A 22,559-nucleotide genomic window follows, 5' to 3' on the forward strand; every position below is an offset into this window, starting at 1 on the left:
TCACTCCTGCCTTAAGCCCAGCAGCCAGTCATTTCCTGGCACTGCCATCATTAGTGTTTGTTTTCAGTTGCTTGATCTGGGAGTCTTATTTCTTAAATGTCTAGCAGAAACTCATCTAGGCTCTCTCAAGTTTGGAAGTATTTTGAAAGACTACCTACCTATCTAGAAAATCTGTACAAACCTGGAAATCTATAGTATATGAACTATCTTCAGCTAAATTTCTTTCATCTCTGTTGTCCTATATTAATGTTTTTAGTTCGTAGACAGGCACGGGGACTTGCTGAAGTTCTGAAATAGTTATATTTCACACTATAAGCTAAACCTTGTCACAATACTAGCAACAGTATCTGACTAAAATTTGATTGTTATGTATCAATATAAATATGTATGTACTTATAGGAAAGACTAAAAAAAGTGAATTTTGAGTTTTCCTTGATAATTCTGTTGTGAAGAATAACCATTGTGAATTTTAGAGATCTGATGTTTGATTACAGTTACTAGTTTTTGAGAATACTAACCTAGCTTCAGATCTCTGCTATAAATTGGGATTGTGCAATTCTAATATAAAGTTACCATTTACTGACAATCATTGATAGCTAATAGATGTAGAAATTTTAGCTCCAACAAATGAATGGAATTGTAAATAGAAACATTACTACAAACCTAATAAATGAAGTTACTGGTTGTTTTTCTTCAAAAGTAATCTAATAGGTTATTATTTGTAACAGTAAACAAATTAGTAATTATATGTCTCCCTGACTTCACATACTAATTGTATTTTAAAATTATTTCAGGGTTTATAATCCATTATATTATGGAGCTTCCCAAGGACATGGGCCTTCCTTCCTTCCTTTCTTCCTTTCTTTTCTTTCTTTTTAGAGAGAAGGGAAGGGAGAGGGAGAGAAACCTCGATGTGTGGTTGCCTCTCTCACACACTCTGAACCAGGGACCCAGCCCGCAATCTAGGCATATGCCCTGACTGGGAATCTGACTGGTGACCCTTTGGTTCTCAGGCCGGTACTCAAACCACAGCCACACCAGCCAGAGCAGATTTCTCTTATAAAAGAATTTTTGAGCCTGATCAAGGCTTCCAGATCAATGTGGATACATAAAAACCTCACAAGTTTTTAATTTCTATGTAAACTGTCCATATTTAGAAAATATCTCTCTCTTAAACTCTGGTAATAAAAATTATAAAAACAAAATAATTCTTAATCGTTTTCAACTAAAGAAAAGGATGATCAATGAAAGACCTCATTTGTACATCTACTGATTTTCACTTATCTCTATAGGTATTCAAGTACAAAATTCAATTGTAATGTCTTCCAATTACAATTAGGGTGTATATTTTAAAAGAATAGCTGAAGCCCTGGCTGGCGTAGCTCAGTGGATTGAGTGCAGGCTGCGAACCAAAGCATCACAAGTTCGATTCCCAGTCAGGGCACATGCCTGGGTTGCGGGCCAGGTCCCCAGTGGGGGCCACGTGAGAGGCAACCACACATTGATGTTTCTCTCTCTCTCTTTCTCCCTCCCTTCCCCTCTCTAAAAAGAAATAAATAAAATCTTTAAAAAAAGAATAGCTGAAGGATAGAAGGCATTGATTGGGAGATACCCTGACTTGGTGTTATAACATAAATAACTATAGTGATATGCTTTGTGCTTTTTAACTTATTATCTCTATGAGGACAATTCTAAATTATGATTGAAGCGGAGAGGGACAGCTGTCCTTATATACTGTAGAACTTTTAGGTGTATTTTTTTAATTTTAAAATTTATATTCACTTCTGGTCAAAATGGCAGTATAGGTAAACACAGCTCACCTCCTCACATAACCACATCAAAATTACAACTAAACTATAGAACAACCATCACTCAGAAACATCAGAAATCAAGTTGAATGGAATCTGACAACTATGGAATTAGAGCAACCACATTCATCCAAGCTGGTAGGAGGGATGGAGATGTGGAGACTTGGAGCAGGCTGGTATTACACCCATGCATAGTGGATAAGAATTTGAGAGGCATATCTCAGGAGTGAGGGGTCCAAGGCCCATACCAGGTCCCCCAGCCCAGGGTTCCAGTGCTAGAAGATAAGTCCACTAACTACTAGGAGCAAACCAGTGGGAACTGAATTGGTGGAAGAAACTGCTGGATTCCCAAGCAGTTTCTCTTAAAGAACCCACATACAGACTTAACTCAGACTCACCCTTTCTGAACTCCAGTGACAGGATAGGAGCTGGAAATGCACCAGTGGTATATGGGAAGGAACTGAAGTGTCCAGCCTCAGTGTGAGGGCTGGGAAGTAAGTAACCTTTTCCCAGACAGAACAGTGGGTACAAGCCATTTTTCTTTTCTAAACCCTCTCCCCACCGAGCCACAGAGCCAGGAGACAGACACCATATCTGAGACTCCATCAATCTGGCACACAGTGTTTGCCCCACCCTGATGATTCTCTGAATCCCTGTATCTCTCAACATTTGGGCCCTCCTAGCTGTTTCCAGTAGCTTTTCCATACCAATGGCTTGTCTTGTCCCATGCTTCAGATTTTCCTAAATCCTTTCAAACAAGTAGCATCTGGTTTCAGGGAGCCCTATACCTCTCGTTAAGTCGCCCCAGGCTCAAAACCAGTAGCAGCTGGCCTTGCCTAACCACCTCCAAGCTCAGCACAAGTAACAACCATCTGAAGATTGCTTTGTAGATTATGCTGTGTGATCCCAGACAAAACATTGTGAGTGGCTGACTCTGGACATGACAACAGCAGTCAAGGCTCAACTACAATAGGAGGGTGTACAGTGCACACAGTGGACAACCTTCAGTACCCAGCTAGGGTACTAGGGAAGGCTGTGCCAACAGGACTCTACAGAATACCTACTACATTAGGCCACTCTATCAAGCCTGGGAGACATAGCAGTTCTATCTAATACATAGAAACACACACAGGGAGGCTGTTAAAATGAGGAGACAAAGAAACATGGCCCAAATGAATGGAACAAAACTCTAGGAGACAGCAGATAAAGAGCTTCCCAGATAAGAAAAAACTGAAGGAGTTCATCATCACCAAACCATTATTAAATGAAATGTTAAAGGGACTTTTTAAAGAAAAAGTTCAAAACTATGAACAATAAAATGGCAATAAATACATATCTATCAATAATTGAATTTAAAAAATAGGACCTTGGTGAAGACCTCAAGAGCATTGAAAAAAAATCAGTTAGAAATGATACACTAATTGAAATAATGAACAATTCGCAGGGAATCAACAGTGGAGTGGATGAAGCCAAGAACTGAGTCAGTGATTTGGAATATAATGAAGCAAAAACCAACCAATAAGAACAGCAAGAAGAAAAAAGAATAAAAAAAAACATTGTAAGGAGCCTCTGGGACAACTTCAAGCATACCAACATTCACATGAAGGGAGTGCTGGAAGGAGAAAAGAGAGAGCAAGAAATCGGAAACCTCTTTGAAAAAATAATGATGGTCCTGGCTGTTGTGGCTCAGTGGATTGAGTCTGGCCTGTGAAGCAAAGGGTTGCTGGTTCTATTCCCAGTCAGGACACATGCCTGGGCTGTGGGCCAGGTCGCTAGTTTGAGGCATGTGAGAGGCAACCACACATTGATGTTTATCTCCCTCCCTCTCTCTAAAAATAAATAAATAAAATCTTTTTTAAAAATGAAAAAATAATGACAGAAAACTTTCCTAACTTAGTGAAAAAAATAGACATACAAGTCCAGGAAGAGAGGCCCAAAGAAGATGAACCCAGAGAGGCCCACAACAAGACACATCATAATTAAAAGGCCAAAAGTTAATGTCAAAGATAGAATCTTAAAAGCAGCAAGAGAAAAGCTGCTCATGACCTACAGAGCAGTTCCCATAAAACTGTCAGCTGATTTCTCAAATGAAACTTTGAAGACTAGAAGTGATTGGCAAGAAATATTCAAAGTGATGAAAAGCAATGATCTACAACCAAGATTAATCTACCCATCAAAGGTATCATTTAGAATTGAAGGACAGACAATGAGATTCCCAGACAAGAATAAGGTAAAGGAGTTCATTACCACCAAACCAGTATTATATGAAATGTTAAAGGGTCTTTTCTAAGAAGAAGAACAAAAATGTGAACAATAAAATGGCAATAAATACATATATATCAATCATTGAATTTAAAAAACAAAATAAATAAGCAGAACAGAAACAGAATCATAAATAGAACGTTTTGCTGGTTGCCAAATTGGAAGGGGGTTGCTCCAGGATGTGCAAAGTAGGTTAAGGGATTGAGAAATACAAATTCGTAGTTATGAAATAGCCATCGGAATATAAATTACAGAATATAGAATAGAGTAGTCAGAACATAGCAATGGTGTAAGGATTGCCTGAGGTACTGGGTGGGGGGCTGGTTAGAGGGAGGCAAAGGGTAGAAAACTGGGACAACTTTAACAGCATAAATAGTAAAACAAAATTTTTAAAAATTTACATTCAATAAAATGCTCCCATTTTAAGAGGACAGTTCAGTGAAAATTGACAAATGGAACCATCCTAATTTTTTAGAAAATGAACGATATAGGTCTGATTATTTGCCACAGATTCACTTTGATTTCATTCTTTCTAGTTGTAAGTCCTATTTGGAATACAGATAAAAGTATGGTAGTTCCTTAACTTTTTTGAAAATTTTTATGTGGTGATAGGTTTCCTTCTTTCTCTTTTTCTTCTTAGCAAGTTCAAAGAAATGATTTGGGGAATGTTTCTCTCTCCTCATTGATTGTAAAATAAACTTAATGAAGGGAAAGAATGCTTGTTTTTGAGTTGGCTTTCTTGCAGTGAGTTAGCAGTTTGATTATACTTTTTGTGGTTTCAGCCTATGGAAATCTTGACATTTTTCTTGGCTTCATAAACTTCCCACTCCCTTTAACTTTTGTGGATATCCTTGAAATTAGAACTGTTATTGAACAGCACAAATGGAGGTTAGACATAAAGGCCTAGAAATATTCATTGGCCTCCTGCAGAGAGATATTTACTCCCTTTTAAAATATTTTAAGAGATAACAGTGAGGGCATTTAATGCCCTAAATGACCTCTTCTCCTAGTTTTCCTTTCTCTTTTACCCTTCAACACTCCTCTCCAACTATGTCACTGAATATGCTCAGATGAATCACTCATGTGATTGATTTTGGGCCATCTTTAATGGAATTCAAAGTTAGGAACATGAAATATTTTACTGTGTACCAGGAAAGGGAGTGCTGCCAACATCTACAAAACCTACAGGGACTTACTGCCTTGGGAGCACAGCTAAATGATTTTTTTTGGCTTTTTCTCCAGAATCTAAGCCAAGTACTTCTCTTTATGAAATTTCACAGCCAAAGTACCCAAAATCATGTTTGACTTATGCTTTGAAAAGACATACTAATCCGATATTCCACAGATTGAAGGTTTTAAAAAAAGTTGTTTCATCATTTAAAATATCATTTATGAGGTATTTTCTTTTAAAAAAATTATTTACTTTTAGAGAGGGGGGAAGGAGGGAGAAAGAGGAGAGAAATATCAATGTGCAGTTGCCTCTCACACACCCCATCTGGGAACCTGGCCCACAACCGAGGCATGTGCCTTGACTGAGAATCAAACAAGCAACCCTTTGGTCACAGGCTGGCACTCAATCCACTGAGCCACACCAACCAGGGCTGAGGTATTTTCATTATAAAACTATTTGCGTGATCTATTAAAAAAAGTTTAGAAAAAGCAAAATTTAAAGGAAGAAAGTTATCCACAGCCAACGGCCGATAGGCAATTACTGTTAATTTCTTTTGAATTATTTTTCTATGTATTAGTTTTGTCTATTTGTGATTTTGTTTGCTTTTACATAGTTGTAGTTATACTCTATAATGTGGGATGCTGTTTTTAACACTTCCATTTTCTTCACATTTTTTAAACAGTTTCATAGCCATATACTATATTTTATCAAACTGAAAAGCCATTTGTTATAAGGCATATACTCTATGTACTTCTGAGAAAGAAAAAAACTGCCAGTTCCTGTAAAGTCCCATTAATTACAGCAACAAAGTTGCTACTATGGCAGAGGTTGTGAACATTTAAAGTTTCTAGATTCATACTGCCATATTACTATCCAATTTATTTTCTTTTTAAAAATATTTTTTCTTCATTATGCTATTACAGTTTTCCCAATTTTCCCCCCTTTATCCCCTCTCCACCCTGCCCCCTTCAACCCTCCAGCATTCTCCCCACCTTGGTTCATGTCCATGGGTTGTACATATAAGTTCCTTAAGTCCTCTGTGTCCTACACCATTTTTTTATCTCTCCCTGTCTACTTTATGCCTACTAATTATGCTTCCTCTTCCCTGTATCTTTTCTTCCCTATTCGTCCCTTCCCCCTCCCCACTGAAATCCCTCCATGTGGTATCCATTTCTCTGATTCTGTCCTAGTTGTTTGCTTAGTTTTTGTTTTCATTGTTTTTCTTATTTTTTAGGTTCATTTGTTGATAGTTGAGACTTTGTTATCATTTTACTGCTCATATTTTTTATCTTCTTTTTATTAGATCAGTCCCTTTAACATTTCATATAATAAGGGCTTGGTGATAGTGAACTCCTTTAACTTCATACTATCTGGGAAGCACTTTATCTGCCCTTCCATTCTAAATAATAGCTTTGCTGGATAGAGTAATCTTGGATGTAGGTCCTTGCTTTTCATGACTTCAAATACTTCTTTCCAGCCCCTTCTTGCCTGCAAGGTCTCTTTTGAGAAATCAGCTGATAGTCTTATGGGAACTCCTTTGTAGGTAACTGTCTCCTTTTGTCTTGCTGCTTTTAGGATTCTCTCTTTATCTTTAATCTTGGGTAACTTAATGATGATGTGCCTTGGTGTGTTCCTCTTTGGGCCCAACTTCTTTGGAAGACTCTGGGCTTCCTGGACTTCCTGAAAGTCTATTTCCTTTGCCAAACTGAGGAAGTTTCCCTTCATTATTTGTTCAAATAAGTTCAATTTCTTGCTGTTGTTCTTTTCCTTCTGGCACCCCTATAATTAGGATATTGGAACATTTCAGGTTGTCCCAGAGGTTCACAAGCCTCTCTTCACTTTTTTAAATTCCTGTTTCTTCATTCTGTTTCAGTTGGATGCTTATTCCTTCCTTTTGTTTCAAATTGTTGCTTTGAGTCCTGGTTTTCTTGCTGTCACTATGGGTTCCCTAACTATTCTGCTTTATTTCATTTTGGGTACCCTTCATTTGTTTTTTCATTTTTCTACCAAGCTCAATCAGATCTACACTTAAGCTTAAGATCTACATTGAACATATTTTAACTGAGTATAATTCAGATTACTTCCCTAGTAACTCTTCTTCCCATTTCCATTAGTAGCTTTTCTAAACTTTTATCTCTTTCCTTAAAGTCCCTACCATACTCCCCTGTTATTTATTTCTCTCTACCAGTGACTTGTTCTTCTACTTAGAGAAAATCAAGGTCACAAAATAAAAACATATATATTGAATATAGTCTGTATTGTACCCAACATGTATAAAATCTTATTCAGTTTATAAAGGAAATTGATGTATACAAGTGAGGACACACACACACACAAAAAATCCTGTAATTTATTTATTAAAAATTGTGTATTTATTCTTACATATTTAAACTTCAGTCACCGTCAAATTACTCTCCATTTCATATGATACACCTATTGAGATGTTTTTTCTACTGCTCAAAACAGTTTTTGATTTCATTGATTTTGATGCCTTTTAGTGCTTCTGCCTTTTTTGTTTCACCTTTTCCACTGGGCAAAACTTATCCCTCTGTGGATTTTTTTCATCTGGGAAACAAAAAATGTCACTCAAGGCAAGATCAGGTGAATAGGGAGGGTGGGGCATGGGGTCATGCCATTTTTGGTGAAAAACTGCTGAACACTGAGCACAGTGGGGGCAGGTGTGCTCATAAATCACTCATCATGAAATGTACAAACATGTTGAAAGAGTCTTCAAAAACAATTCACTGAAGCCAATTGCAGCCTCTCACAACAACACCAGCTAGTACACTGATACAGATAGGTCCCTAGAACTCTCACCTAATGGGGGAAGCCTATACTATGAGGGGCCCACCCTCCAGAAGATAATTCTGAGTTTTTTTGGTCCCTCTTCATATTTGTTCTTTTATGTAACCTATAAATATATGTTTTACTTACAATAAAAGATAATACAATATCTGCCCTATATGCAGTGTTGGGCAAAGTAGGTTTATAGTTGTTCATATGGAAAATAATGCAAAATTAATAAATACAAGAATAAACTCACAGTCCCACAACTGTAAACCTACTTTTGCCTACATGTACATATATATAAAATAGATATATATAAAATCTATACCACACACACGTAAAAACTTTGTATTGTCTTATATTCATATTTTAACATTCCTAGGCATATATTTATGCATCTTTATTCTCAACAGTTGTTTCATTTTGTTTTAGTTGTGTCCATTGCTGAGTTTATAGATGAATTGTGTGTGTGCATATATGTGCACTAACTCAATATGAGTCTTGATTTTTTAGTAGTGGAATTTAACCCACTTGTATATATTGTAATTACTAATGTTTGCTCTTATTTCTCCATAATGTTTCATGTTCTCTAATTATTATTTGCTTCTTTTTTACAAAAAAATTTCTACTCCTGATTCAGTCAAATTATTTTTGTTCCTTTGTTCCCCATTTTGGTAGTTGAAAGTTCTGCCTCTTACATCTGTTGTGTTCCTTGAACAAAGTATAAAATCTATAAAAGAGTTTAACTTATTTGTATTTTTCCAGGTATTGTTCTTATTGTTTTTGTTACATTTTTCCTCTACTAAAATACTTTAAGAATACTTTTTAAACAATTGCATTAAGCTTCACAGACACATATTAGCCTTCATTTAAAGTTAACTTTAAATTTTATCATTTTCTCTGCTCAACTCCATATCTTTTTCAACTATTTCTTTCATTTTCCTGTTTCTTCATTCTCTTCCTTTCTCTTCCTCTCATCCTGCTCCATTAACCTTAGGTTATTTCACTTTGCCCTCACAAATGCCTAATAATTTGGACAGAGTATAGAATTCCAGATTAAAAATCTTTTCCTCTAGAAACTACATAAACAATGTTTCACTGTTTTCAACATTTTATTTCAAGTTACAAATCTGAATTCTTCTTTTAGAGTCTGGTTCTTAGGTGCTGCTCTGGATTTCCCCCTTTTGGAAGTTTGTAGGATTTCTCTTTGGTGTTAAAGAGTTAGTCCTCATTTTATCAGTGAGTATAGTCAGCTGAATATTTGAAGAGAAAAGAACAGATTCTAAATAATTTTACATGATAATTTTGTGATTGCTGTGGAGTAGCATGCTTTTAAATATCACTGTACTATAGTATGTGGATCTTAATCCCACTTAAGTGTTACATATTTTATTTTATCTACTATTATTATCATCATCAGTTTTTTTAGTCAAAATAATCTAGTTTTAAATACCAGCTTGTTCTCTGAAGCTTGTTCTCTTTCCCCATTCTTGTATAATCCTGTGTTTCTATTATAGGAAACCTTTTAAATTTTGAGAAAAACCATGTAGGTAAAGTTTCAAAAATATTTCGTATGCACTTAAATTTGGCTTAAAACTTGATGAAACTCATTTTAGTTGGATTTTAATGTTCTAAAGTACTGAATTGAAAACTTATGTCATTTTAGTATAACAATTTAATTGTGTTCAGTTAAATTTGTAATTTTGGGGTTTTTTTTATATGTTTGTTTTTAGCATTCCATATTGGAACAAGTGATTTCTATAGATGAAAAAAAATGCCTTTGTTTAGTAAATCACATAAAAATCCAGCAGAAATTGTGAAAATTCTGAAAGACAACTTAGCCATTTTGGAAAAGCAAGACAAAAAGACAGACAAGGTATGAGCTAAAACAATAACATTATTTTTAAAATATATGTATTCAAGACCAAAAACCAACATAAAAGTTTAATGATATACCCCAAATATGGTCTGTGATGGGACACACAGAGTCACTGTGAATACATTTAAATTGATTTCAGGTTTTATACACCTGATAATTGTTGAGACTGTTGTCTTCAACTCCTGATTCATTACCTGGAGTCTCTGATGAAACCTATGAAACCTGGATCTCTCTTGACTACAAGCTTAAAAATCTAAGGGGTACTGTATATAATGTTATACTGGCATACAGGTTACAAAGTTTTTATTTAAAGATCAACTGATAGTTTCTACTGTTTGCAACCTCATTTTAACATTGTTTAATGTCCTACCAAGCACATCTTCCTCATAGGAAGGGCTTTTCAGTGTTTCAGTCATTTCCTCAAAGGAATGTTGAATCCTACATATTTGATTTCTCTCTATAGTGACTAGTTTATGGTAAGATTAAAGATATCTATACAATAAATACCCTTGAGTGCATAATATATTTCTGTCTTAGTGTATGATACAATCTTGTTCTCTTGTAAGGATGTAGAAATATGTTTCTCATCCTACATCTTGAAAGTAATGTAGAAATATATGTTAATCTTAGTGTACTTTCTAATATCAAGCCAAATACTGATCCAAAGAGAAAAAAAGAAATGATCTTCATAAAAGAGTAAATCTAAATGACAAAGTTAAGAAAAAAAATTTTAAAAACAGAAAAAAGATACTTATCCTCATTAGTAATCAGGAAAAGTCCAATTAACTGTAATATATTTATAATACATGTGTTCTACCTTAGCAGAATTGTCTGATGGTGTTAAGTGTTTAGAAATATGGAAAGCAATAAGAACTTTGATTCATTGTGACTGGTAAAGTGTAAATTGGTTTTTGGAAACCAGTTTAGTGTATTATCTGTTAGATAGGAAACTATGTCTGTTCCTACTAGATATAAATTGTAGAGTAATTCTTGAACATGGGCCCAGGATTCATGTACAAGAATGTTAGTAGCATTGTGTTGTTCATAATGACCCCCAATGAAAACAACCCAAATGTTCATCAACAGTAGAGATGATATTGAAGTGGTCACTTATTGAAAAACTATAGAGCAACAAAAATTAAGAACTGCTACTTACATTCAGCAGCATGGATGAATCTCACAAGGGGACAGGTACTATCCCAAATCAACAGAACTAAACTATATTGTTTTGGGCTGCAAACATAGATGAGAAAAATATGAAGAAAAGTAAATAAATGATTGGTATCAGAAACATAAAAATTTTTCTTTAGGCTGAAAAAGGGCCATTCAGATAACATCTAGGGTACTTAAAATGTTTCTTGAGCTGTTTAGTAATCACAAAGGTGTTTGCTTTACAATTACTCTTAACTCTACATATGTTTAAAGTACTCTTCTATGGATATATTCACAACTTAAAAAACTTCTGACATTTAATAAATTAAGGATTGCTTCTGTCAGATCATAAAATATATCTGGAAATTATTTTTTAAGTAGTGCCATCTACTATGAGTTATATTTATATTGCCTTATTCTCTTTATTTCCTTCCTCAATTATAATTATTAGAGTACTATACTTAAAGCTGTGGTATACTGTATTTTTCAGACCATAAGACGACCTTCCCCTTTTTCCCCCAATTTGGGAGGAATAATGGTTGTTAAGAGGCGGTAAAACTGTGGTATACTGTATTTTTCAGACTATAAGACGACCTTCCCATCCCCCCCCAATTTGGGAGGAATAATGGCTGCTGTTGAGATCTGTTTACATTTATGTTGGTGAATTATTATGTTATTTATGTTATTAAATATTTTGCCACATTTTTTGCTTCAAATTTTTTTTCCCTATTTTCCTCTTCTAAAACCTAGGTGTGTCCTATGGTCCAAAAATAGAGTATATATTTTTAAATGGTCAGCAAATCAAATTGTTAACTAATTGGTCTGTTCTCTCTTAATCTTTATTAATTTTTAAAGCTTTTTACTGAAATATAATTTGCATTCCATATAATCGACCATTTAAAAGTTTACCATTTAGTCATTTTTAGTATACTCATGGTTGTACAACCATCACCACTATCTAATTCCAGAATATTTCCAACCCCCCAAAGAAACTCTGTACCCCATTAGCAGTCATGTCTCATTCTACCCTCACCAGGCCCTAGCATGCACTAATCTACTTCTATGGTTTTTCCTGTTATTCTTTAAATGTAGTGAAGTTTTTTTGTTTGTTTGTTTGTTTAAGTTTTATAGATAGCAAAAAAGATAATGACTGTGTGTGAGGGGAAAGGAGATTGACAAAGACATTTTATGGGTTTTGACAACTTATTATTTTATACCTAGTCCATTTAAAAAATCAGAAAAATGTCCTGGCTAATGTGGCTCAGTGGACTGAGTGCCAGCCTGTGAACCAAAATGATACCAGTTGATTCCTAGTCGAGGTACATGCCTGGGTTGTAGGCCAGTTCCCCAGGTTGGGGGGTACAAGAGGCAACCAATGTATGATGTATCACTCCCACATACATGTTTCTCTCCTTCTCTTTCTCCCTCCCTTCCCCTCTCTCTAAAAAAAATTAATTATTTAAAAAAATAAATAATTTTTTAAGTCAGAAAAATAGGGACTTATTAAAAAACTTTAGCAAATGCTTTAAAGACTAGTAACTACTACTAAGTTTTTAACTTTTAGTTTAACTTACAAGTAGTTTTAATTTAATTTTGAAGAGTTAAATTTAGAATTAATTACTGACAGAGTTGTCTGTGTCTGAGTAGGTTTAAAAGAATTTTTTTCCAGTTATGTTGACTAAATAGAAATACTAGAGATATTTTGTGTGTATATAAATTTTAGTAATTTTTAAAATAAAAAAGCAGCACTTACTAAAAGGTTTTTGTTTGTTTATAACTATACAGTGTTTTTTTATCATAAATAAACAGGGCCTAAATAAATGATTTTTGTTTGTTCATTTGTTTATAACCTGAAAATTTTTATTTACTTAAGTCTTAGCATACTTTTTGTTCACTAGGCTTCAGAAGAAGTGTCGAAATCACTGCAAGTAATGAAAGAAATTCTGTGTGGTGCAAATGACAAAGAAAACCCAATGGAGGCTGTGGCTCACCTAGCACAAGAACTCTACAATAGTGGGCTGCTGGTGACACTGATAGCTGACCTACAGCTGATAGACTTTGAGGTAAACTATCTGTAAGAGTATTGTATCTCTGCATTTCAATTTTAATATCTATCAATATATGACTAATTTTTTATTACTGTTGATTAAAAGTTTTCTCTAAAACTGTAAAATCACTTTAATCTTTTTAAAAATTAAAACAATTATTTTTAATTACAGCTAACATACAACATTATATTATTTCAGGTGTACAACATAGTGACTAAACATTTATATAACTTACGGAATGATCACCCCAATGAATTTAGTGCCCATCTTCCACCACACATAGTTATGTGTGTCTATATTCCCTTTGCTGTACTTTACATCCCCATGACTGTTTTTATAACTGATAATTTGTACATCTTAATTCCTTGCTCCTTTTCACTCATCACTCCCAACACCATTTCCATCAATTTGTTCTCTATATCTACGAGTTTGTTTCTGTTTTGTTAGTTCAATTTGTTTTTTAGATTTCCACATATAAGTGAAATCATTTGGTATTTGTCTCTCTGTCTGACTTATTTCATTTAGCATAATACCCTCTAGGTCCTCCCATGTTGTCACAAATGGCAAAGACTTCATTCTTTATGGCTGATAAATATTCTATTGTACCACTTTTTCTTTACCCATTCATCTATTAATAGATCCTTAGGCTGTTCCCATATCTTGGCTATGGTAAATAATGCTTCAGTAAGCATAGGGTTGCATATGTCTTTTTCAAATTAGTGTTTTGGATTTTGTCAGATAAATGCCCATAAGTAGAATTACTGGGTTATATGGTATATTTCTATTTTTAATTTTTTGAAGAACCTTCATACTGTTTTCCACTGTGCTGTACCAATTTATGATCAAACTTACAGTGTAAAAGGTTCCCTTTTCTCCACAATCTTACCAACACTTGTTTGTTGATTTATTGATGATGGGCATTCTGACAGGTGTGAGGTGACATTTCAATATGGTTTTCATTTTCATTTCACTGATGAGTAGTGACTTTGAGCATCTTTTCATATTTGTATTGGTCATCTGTATTTCCTCTTCGAAGAAATGTCTATTCAGGTCCTCTGCCCATTTTTTAATCGTATTTTTGGGGGGTTTTGGAGTTCAGTTGTATGAGTTCTTTATCAGATGTATCATTGATAAATATCTTCTTCCATTCAGTAGTTGTCTTTTTATGTTGTTGATGGTTTCCTTCACTGTGCAAAAACACTTAAATTTTATGTATTCCCATTTGTTTATTTTTTGTTTTGCATTTCTTACCCAAGGAGACATATCCAAAAAATATTACTAAGAGCAGTGTCAAAGAATAGCAGTAGTCTATGTTTTCTTCTAGGAGTTTTATGGTTTCAGGTCTTAGTTTTTTAAACTATTTTATTTATTTATTTTTAGAGAGAGGGGAAGGGAGGGAGAAAGGGAGAGAAATATCAATGTGTGGTTGCCTCTCACATATCTCCTACCGGGGACCTGGCCTGCAACCCAGGCATGTGCCCTGACAGGAAATTGAACCAGTGACCCTTTGGCTCACAGGCCAGTGCCCAATCCACTGAGTCACACCAGCCAGGGCTCACATTTAAGTTTTTAATCCATTTTTATTTTATTTTTGTATATATGTAAGACAGTGATGCTGTTTCATTCTTTTGCATGTCTGTCCAGTTTTCTTAACACGATTTACTGAAGAGACAGCCTTTACCCCATTGTATATTCTTGCGTTCTTTGTCATAATTGACCATATAGGTATGGGTGTTTTCTGGGTTCTCTATTTTGTTCCAAGACTTATTTGCCTGTTATTATGCCAGTACCACACTGTAGTATACTTTGATATAGATAGTGTTATACCTCCAACTTAGTTCTTTCTCCAGATTGCTTTGACTATTCAAGGTCTTTTGTGCTTCCAAATAATTAGAATTGTTTGCTCTAGCTCTGTGAAAAATGCCATTGGGTTTTTTTTTTTAAATTTTATTTATTTATTTATTTTTAGAGAGGGGAGTGGAGAGAGGGGGAGAAATGTCAATGTGTGGTTTCCTCTTCTGTGTCCCCTACTGGGGACCTGGCCTGCAACTCAGGCATGTGCCATGGCTGGGAATCAAATCTGCAACCCTTTGGTTCACAGGCCGGTGCGCAATACCCTGAGCCACACCAGCCAGAGCACCATTGGTATTTTGATAGGGATTTTATTACAGCTGTAGATGCTTTGTGTAGTATGAGCATTTTAATAATATTAATTCTTTCTATGAACTGGGTATAATCTTTCATTTATTTTTATCTTCTTCAATTTCTGTCTTCAGTTTTAGAGTTTTCTGAGTACAGGTCTTATACTTCCTTGGTTGAATTTATTTCTATGTATTTTTTTATTTTTGATGCAATTATGCATAGGATTATTTTCTTAGTTTCTCTTTCTCTTATTTTGTTATTGGTGTATAAAATGCAACAAAAATCTGAATATTAATGTTGTGCCCTACTACTTTACTAATTTCATTTATTAGTTCTAGTTGTTTTTGGTGGAATCTTTAGAGTTCTCTCTGTACAGTATTATGTAACTTGTAAATAATGTTTTACTTCTTCCTTTTTTAAAAAAATCCTCACCCAAGGATATGTTTATTGATTTTCAAGAGAAGGGAAGGGAGAAAGAGAGGAATGGAGAGAAAGGTATGAAGGGGTGCGAGAGAGAGAGGTATGGGGGGAAGAGAGAGAGAGAGAGAAAGAGAGAGGAAGGAACATCGATGTGAGAGAGAAACATTAAATGGTTGCCTCTTGTATGCACCACAACTGGGGGTGGAACTTACAGCCTAGGGGTATGTGCCCTGACTGGAAATTGAACCTGCTGCCTTTTGATGTACAGGATGCTGTTCCAACCAACTGAGGCTTCTGGCCAAGACTACTACTTCCTTTTGAATTTGGATGTCTTTTATTTTGTTTTCTTGTCTGATTGTTCTGGCTAGGACTTCCAATACCATGTTCAATACAATTGGTGAACATGGACACCTTTGTCTTCTTCCTAATCTTTTTTTAAATTTATTTTAATTGTTGTTCAAGTACAGTTTTCTGTCTTTTACTCCCATCCCAGCCCACCCTCCCAGCCCTCCCCACCTCCCTCCCATTTCCACCCCCCACCCCTAGTTTTTGTCCATGTGTCCTTTATACTTGTTCCTGTAAACCCTTCCCCTCTTCCCCAGAAATTCCCTTCCCTCTCCCCTCTGGTCACTGTCAGCCTCTTCTCTATTTCAGTGACTTTGGTTATATTTTGCTTGTTTGTGTGTTTGGTTGTTTAGGTTCCTGTTACAGGTGAGATCATATGGTATGTCTTTCATCACCTGGCTTATTTCGCTTAGCACAATGCTTTTCGGTTCCATCCATGCTGTTGCAAAGGATACGAGGTCCCTCTTTCTTTCTGCTGCATAGAATTCCATTGTGTAAATGTACCATAGTTTTTTGATCTATTCATTTACTGATGGGCACCTAGGTTGCTTCCAACACTTGGCTATTGTAAATTATGCTGTTATGAACATTGAGGTGCATAGGTTCTTTTGGATTGGTGTTTCAGGGTTCTTAGGATATAATCCTAGCAGTGGAATTGCTAGGTCAAAAGGCAGATGCATTTTTAGTTTTCTGAGAAAATTCCATAGTGTTTTCCATAGTGGTTGTACCAGCCTGCAATCCCACCAACAGTGCCCTAGAGTCCCCTTTTCTCCACAACCTTCCAACACCTGTTGTTTGTTGCTTTGTTTATGATGACCATTCTGACTGGTGAGAAGTGGTATCTCATTGTGGTTTTAACTTGCATCTCTCTGATAGCTAGCAATACTGAGCATCTTTTCATATGTCTCTGGATCCTCTGTATGTCCTCCTTGGAGAAGTGTCTGTTCAAGTCCTTTGCCCATTTTTTAATTGGGTTGCTGGTCTTCTTAGAGTAGAGTCGTGTAAGTTCTTTATACATTTTGAAGATTAAACCCTTGCCTGAGGTATCATTGGCAAATATGTTTTCCCATACAGTTGGTTCTCTTTTTATTTTAATTCTGTTTTCTTTAGCCATGCAGAAGGTTTATATTTTGATGAGATCCTATTTGTTTATTCTTTCCTTTATGTCCCCCTTGCTCTAGGGGACATATGAGTAAAAATGTTGCTGCGTGAAACATCTGAGATTTTCCTGCCTATGTTCTCTTCTAGGACTTTAATTGTGTCATGGTTTATATTTAAGTCTTTTATCCACTTTGAATTTATTTTTCTGTATGATGTAAGTTGGTGCTCGAGTTTCATTTTTTTACACCTAGCTGTCCATTTCTTCCAACACCATTTGTTGAAGGGATTATTTTTACTCCATTTTATGTTGCTGCCTCCTTTGTCAAATATTAATTGACTGTAGAGACTTGGGTTTATTTCTGGTCTCTCCGTTCTGTTCCATTGGACCATGTGGCTGTTTTTATGCCAGTACCAGGCTGTTTTGATTACAGTGGCCTTGTAATATAGTTTGGTATCAGGTATTGTGATCCCTCCTACTTTACTCTTCTTTCTCAAAATTGCAGCAGCTATTCGGGGTCGTTTATGGTTCCATAGAAATTTTTGAAGTGTTTTTTCTATGTCTGTGAAATATGCCATTGTTACTTTAATAGGTATAGCATTGAATCTGTAAATTGCTTTGGGTAGTATGGACATTTTGATGATGTTAATTCTTCCAATCCATGAACATGATGTATGTTTCCATTTGTTTGTCTTCCTTGATTTCTTTCTTCAGTGTTGTGTAGTTTTCTGCATACAGATCTTTTACCTCCTTGGTTAGGTTTATTCCTAGGTATTTTATTTTTCTTTTTGCTTATCAAATAGGATTTTTTCCCTGTTTTCTGTTTCTGATGTTTCATTGTTGGTGTACACAAATGCCATTAATTTCTGAATATTGACTTTGTATCCAGCTGTTTGGCCAAATTCATTTATTAGGTTGATCAGTTTTTTGTTGGAGTCTATAGGATTTTCTATGGATACTCTCATGTCATCTGCAAACAATGACAGTTTTGCTTTCTCCTTTCCAATTTGGATTCCTTTTGTTTCTCTTTCTTGTCTGATTGCTGTGGCTAGGTCTTCCAATACTATGTTGAACAGGAGTGCTGAAAATGGACATCCTTGTCTTCTTCCTGATCTTAGTGGGAAAGCTCTAAGTTTTTGTCAGTTGAGTATGATGTTGACTGTAGGTCTCTCATATATGGACCTTATTATGTTGAGGAATGTTCCCTCTATTCCCACTTTGCTGAGTGTTTTTATCATAAATGGGTTCTTATCAAATGCTTTTTCCACATCTATTGATATGATCATGTGATTTTTGTATTTGTTTTTGTTTATGTGATGTATTACATTTATTGATTTGCAAATATTGTACCATCCTTGCATCCCTGGGATGAATCCCACTTGATAATGGTGTATGATCTTTGTAACATATTGTTGGATGCTGTTGGAGGATTTTAGCGTCTATGTTCATCAGCAATATTGGCCTGAAGTTTTATTTCTTTGTTATGTCTTTATCCGGTTTTGGGATTAGGATGATGTTGGCTTCATAAAAAGAGTTTGGGAGTCTTCCATCATTTTGGATTTTTTCGTATAGTCTGTGAAGGATAGAGGTTAGCTCTTCCTTAAATGCTTTGTAGAATTCTCCTGTGAAACCATCTGGTCCAGGAGTTTTTTGATTACTACTTCAATTTCATCTGCTGTTATTGGTCTTTCTCCTTCTTCTTCATTGAGTTTTGGAAGATTACATTTTTCTAGAACTTTGTCCATTTCACCTAGGTTTTCAAATTTCTTGGCATACAGTTCTTCATAGCAATTTTTTACAATCCTTTGTATTTCTGTGGTATCAGTTGTAATCTCTCCTCTTTCATTTCTGATTGTGTTTATTTGGGTCCTCTCTTTCTTGATGAGCCTGTTTAAAGGCTTGTTGATTTTGTTTATCTTTTCAAAGAACCAGCTCGTAGATTCATTGATCCTTAGAATTGTGCTTTTAGTCTCTATGTCATTTAATTTTGCTCTGATCTTAGTTATTTCCTTCCTTCTACTTGCTCTGGGCTGTCTTTGTTGTTCCTCAAGTTCTTGTAGGCATAGGGTTAGGTTGTTTGTTTGAAATGTTTCTATCTTTTTTAGGTAGGCCTGTATTGCTATGAACTTTCCTCTCAGGACAAACTTATAGGACTGTGTCCCATAAGTTTTGGGTTGTTGTGAGTTCATTTTCTTTTGTTTCCAGAAACTTTTTGATTTCTTCCCTAATTTCATTCTTGACCCATTTGTTGTTTCATAGCATGCTATTCAATCTCCATGATTTTTTTAGTATTTTGGGGTTTTTTCCTTGGTTGGTTTCTAGTTTCAGTCCCTTGTGGTCCAAGAAAATGCTTGGTATGATTTCAATTTTCTTGAATTTGTTGAGGCTTGTTTTGTGGTCTATCTTTGAAAATGTTCCATGTGCATTTGAAAAGAATATGTATTTAGCTTCTTTGGAATGAAGGGCTGTATGTATTTCAGTTAAGTCCACTTCATCTAGGGCATTGTTCAATGCCACAATATCTTTGTTGATATTTTGTTCAGAAGATCTGTTCATTTTTGACAGTGAGTGTTAAAATCCCCTACTATAATTGTGTTGCTGTCAATACCTTTCTTGAAGTCCTCTAAGATTTTATGTATGTATTTTTGTGTTCCTATGTTGGGTGCATATTGTTCCTAATCTTATGAAAATGCTTTTAGCTTTTCCCCATTGGGTATGACTTAGTCCTGGATTTGTCTTATGGCCTTTATTATGTTGAGGTATTTCTTCTATCTCACTTTGGTCACTTTATTATATAAATGAATATCATTTTTATCAAATGCTTTTGCCACATCTATGGATATGATCGTATGATATTATCATATCAGTTTGTTTATGTGGTTTATCATGTTAATTGATTGGCATATATTGGTCAGTGTCTCATCCCAGGAATTAATGCCATTTGACTGTGGTGTGTGATCTTTTTAATGTATTGCTGAATTTGGTTTGCTAATATTTGTTGAGGGCTTTTTCATATGTGTACTTAGGGATATTGGCCTATAATTTTTCTTTTCTAGTGTCTTTCTCACTTTTTGATATCAAGGTAATGATGGCCTTGCAAAATGAGTTTGGGAGCTTTTCCTCCCCTTAAATTTTTTGAAATAGTTTGAGAAGAAAAGGTATTCTTTGTTGCATGTTTGATAAAATTTAGCTGTGAAGTTGTCTGGTCCAGGGCTTTTGTATGTTAGGAATTTTTAATTACTGATTTGATTTCATTAGTTATTGGTGTATTCAGCTTTTGTTTTTTGCAGGTGTAGCCTTGGAAGATTGTTTGTTTCTGTGAATTTATCCATTTCTTCCAGGCTGTCCAATTTGTTATCATATAATTGTTCATAGCATGTAATTATAATCTTTTGTATTTTTGTGGTGTCTTTTGTCACTTCTCTTTCACTTCTAATTTTAATTATTTTAACCCTCAGGGGTTTTCTTGATGAATCTGGGTGAAGGTTTATCATTTTTATTTTTTTCAAAGAACCAGTTCTTGGTTTCATTGATCTTTTCTATTAGTTTTTTAGACTCTATTTCATTTATTTTCACTCTAATCTTTATTTCCTTCCTTCTACTCATTTGGACTCTGTTATTCTTTGTCTATTTTTTGTAGGTGTAATGTTAGATTGTTTCAGATTTTTCTTGTGTCTTGAGGTAGACCTGTATTTTGGTCATTGTGTTTCATTTTCATTTTTTTCAGTGCATTTTTTGATTTCTTCCTTAACCCATTCATTTTTAGTAGCATGTTATTTAGTCTTCATATGTTTGTGTTTTTTCAGTTTTCTCATCATTGATTTCTAGTTTCATATCATTATGTTTGAGATTTTTTATATGATTTCAATATTCTTAAATTTATTGCAACTTGTTTTGTGACCTAATATGTAGTATATCTTGGAAAATATTCCACATATACTAGCAGAAAATCTATATTCTGCTTTTGGCTGATATGTCCTTTAAATATCAATTAGGTGCATCTGGTGAAATGTGTCATTTGATATCACTGTTTCCTTGTTGATTTTCTCTTTGGATGTCTATCGATTGATATCCATGGGTTGTAAAGTTCTCTACTATGACTGTAGTATTTTCTTTGTCTCTCTTTATGTCCATCAATATTTGCTTTATGTATTTAGGTGCTCCTACATTGGGTATATAAATGTTTATAAGAGTTGTGTCCTCCAGATTGATTCCTTTATTATTCTGAAATGCCATTCTTTGTGTCTTGACACAACCTTTGTCTTAAAGTCTATTTGTTTGAGGGAAGTATTGCTACCCCAGCTTTTTTTCATTTCTATTTGTATCAAGTGTCTTTTGCTACCCTTTACTTTCAGTCTTTTAGTCTTTCTATCTGAATATGTCTCTTGTAGGCAGTACCAGTGTGGGTATTGTTTTTTGAGCCACACTCTGTCTCTTGATTGGAGCATTTGGTCCATTAATATTTAAAGTAATTAGTGACATGTAGGTAGTTATTGCCATTTTATTGTTTTCTGATTGTTTTTGTACTTCTGTGTTCCTTTTTTGTTCTCTTGCTCTCTTCTCTTGTATGTTGATGACTTTCTGTAGTTTTGTATTTGGACTCCTTTCTCTTTATTTCTTGTATACCTCAGAGATTTTTGATTTGTAGTTTACTGTGTGCTTCCTATATACCAAGTTATGCTTATAGCAGTCTGTTTTAAGTTTTTGGTCATTTAATTTCAAACACATTATAAAACCACTACTGTGTTTACTAATGTTTTCCATGTTTATGTTTTCCTAATTATTTTTTACTTCAGATGTGGGTGTGTCTGTATATCCTTTAATATATTGTTGTAGTTGGTTGATCCACTGCTTTTATTATGTTTGCCTTTGTCAGTGGGATCTTTTTCTTCACTATATTACTCATGTTTTCCATCTTTTATTTTTTAATTTTTAAAGTATATTTTATTGATTATGCTATTATAGATTTCCCAATATTTTTCTCCCCTTTATCTCCCCTTCGTCCTGCACACACTACCCTCCAGCATACACCACCATCCCCCCCCCACCGAGTTCTTGTCCATGGGTTTTGTACATAAGTTCTTTGGCTTCTATATTTCCTATACTATTCTTAACCTCCCCTTATCTATTTTCTTTCTACCATTTATGCTACTTATTCCCTGTACCTTTTCCTCCATTCTGTCCCTCCCGTGCTCCACTAATAACCCTTCACGTGATCTCCATTTCTCTGGTTTTGTTCCTGTTCTAGTTGTTTGGTTATTTTGTTTTTGTTTTTTAGATTCAATTGTTGATACTTTTTAGTTTGTTGTCATTTTACTGTTCAAATTTTTTATCATCTTCTATTTGTTACATAAGTCCCTTTAACATTTCATATAATAATGGCTTGGTGATGTTGAACTGCTTGAACTTTACCTTATCTGGGAAGCATTTTATCTACCCTTCCATT

The 22,559-nt window shown here is 34.8% G+C and overlaps 1 protein-coding gene across 1 annotated transcript in view; it reads left to right on the forward strand.

Annotated features, from left to right (window-relative positions):
• CAB39L (calcium binding protein 39 like) overlaps nucleotides 1-22,559 on the forward strand; it is a 158,971-nt gene that overhangs the window by 47,099 nt on the left and 89,313 nt on the right. Inside the window, exons 2-3 of the mRNA XM_045821874.1 lie at nucleotides 9,762-9,904; nucleotides 12,958-13,122. Coding sequence (XP_045677830.1) covers nucleotides 9,803-9,904; nucleotides 12,958-13,122 — 267 coding nt within the window. The 5' untranslated portion in view covers nucleotides 9,762-9,802. The remainder of the gene's footprint in view (nucleotides 1-9,761; nucleotides 9,905-12,957; nucleotides 13,123-22,559) is intronic.

The sequence above is a fragment of the Phyllostomus hastatus genome, unplaced genomic scaffold, assembly GCF_019186645.2.
Source record: "Phyllostomus hastatus isolate PE091 unplaced genomic scaffold, TTU_PhHast_1.1 phas_scaffold_46, whole genome shotgun sequence".
NCBI classification, from domain to species: Eukaryota; Metazoa; Chordata; class Mammalia; order Chiroptera; family Phyllostomidae; genus Phyllostomus; species Phyllostomus hastatus.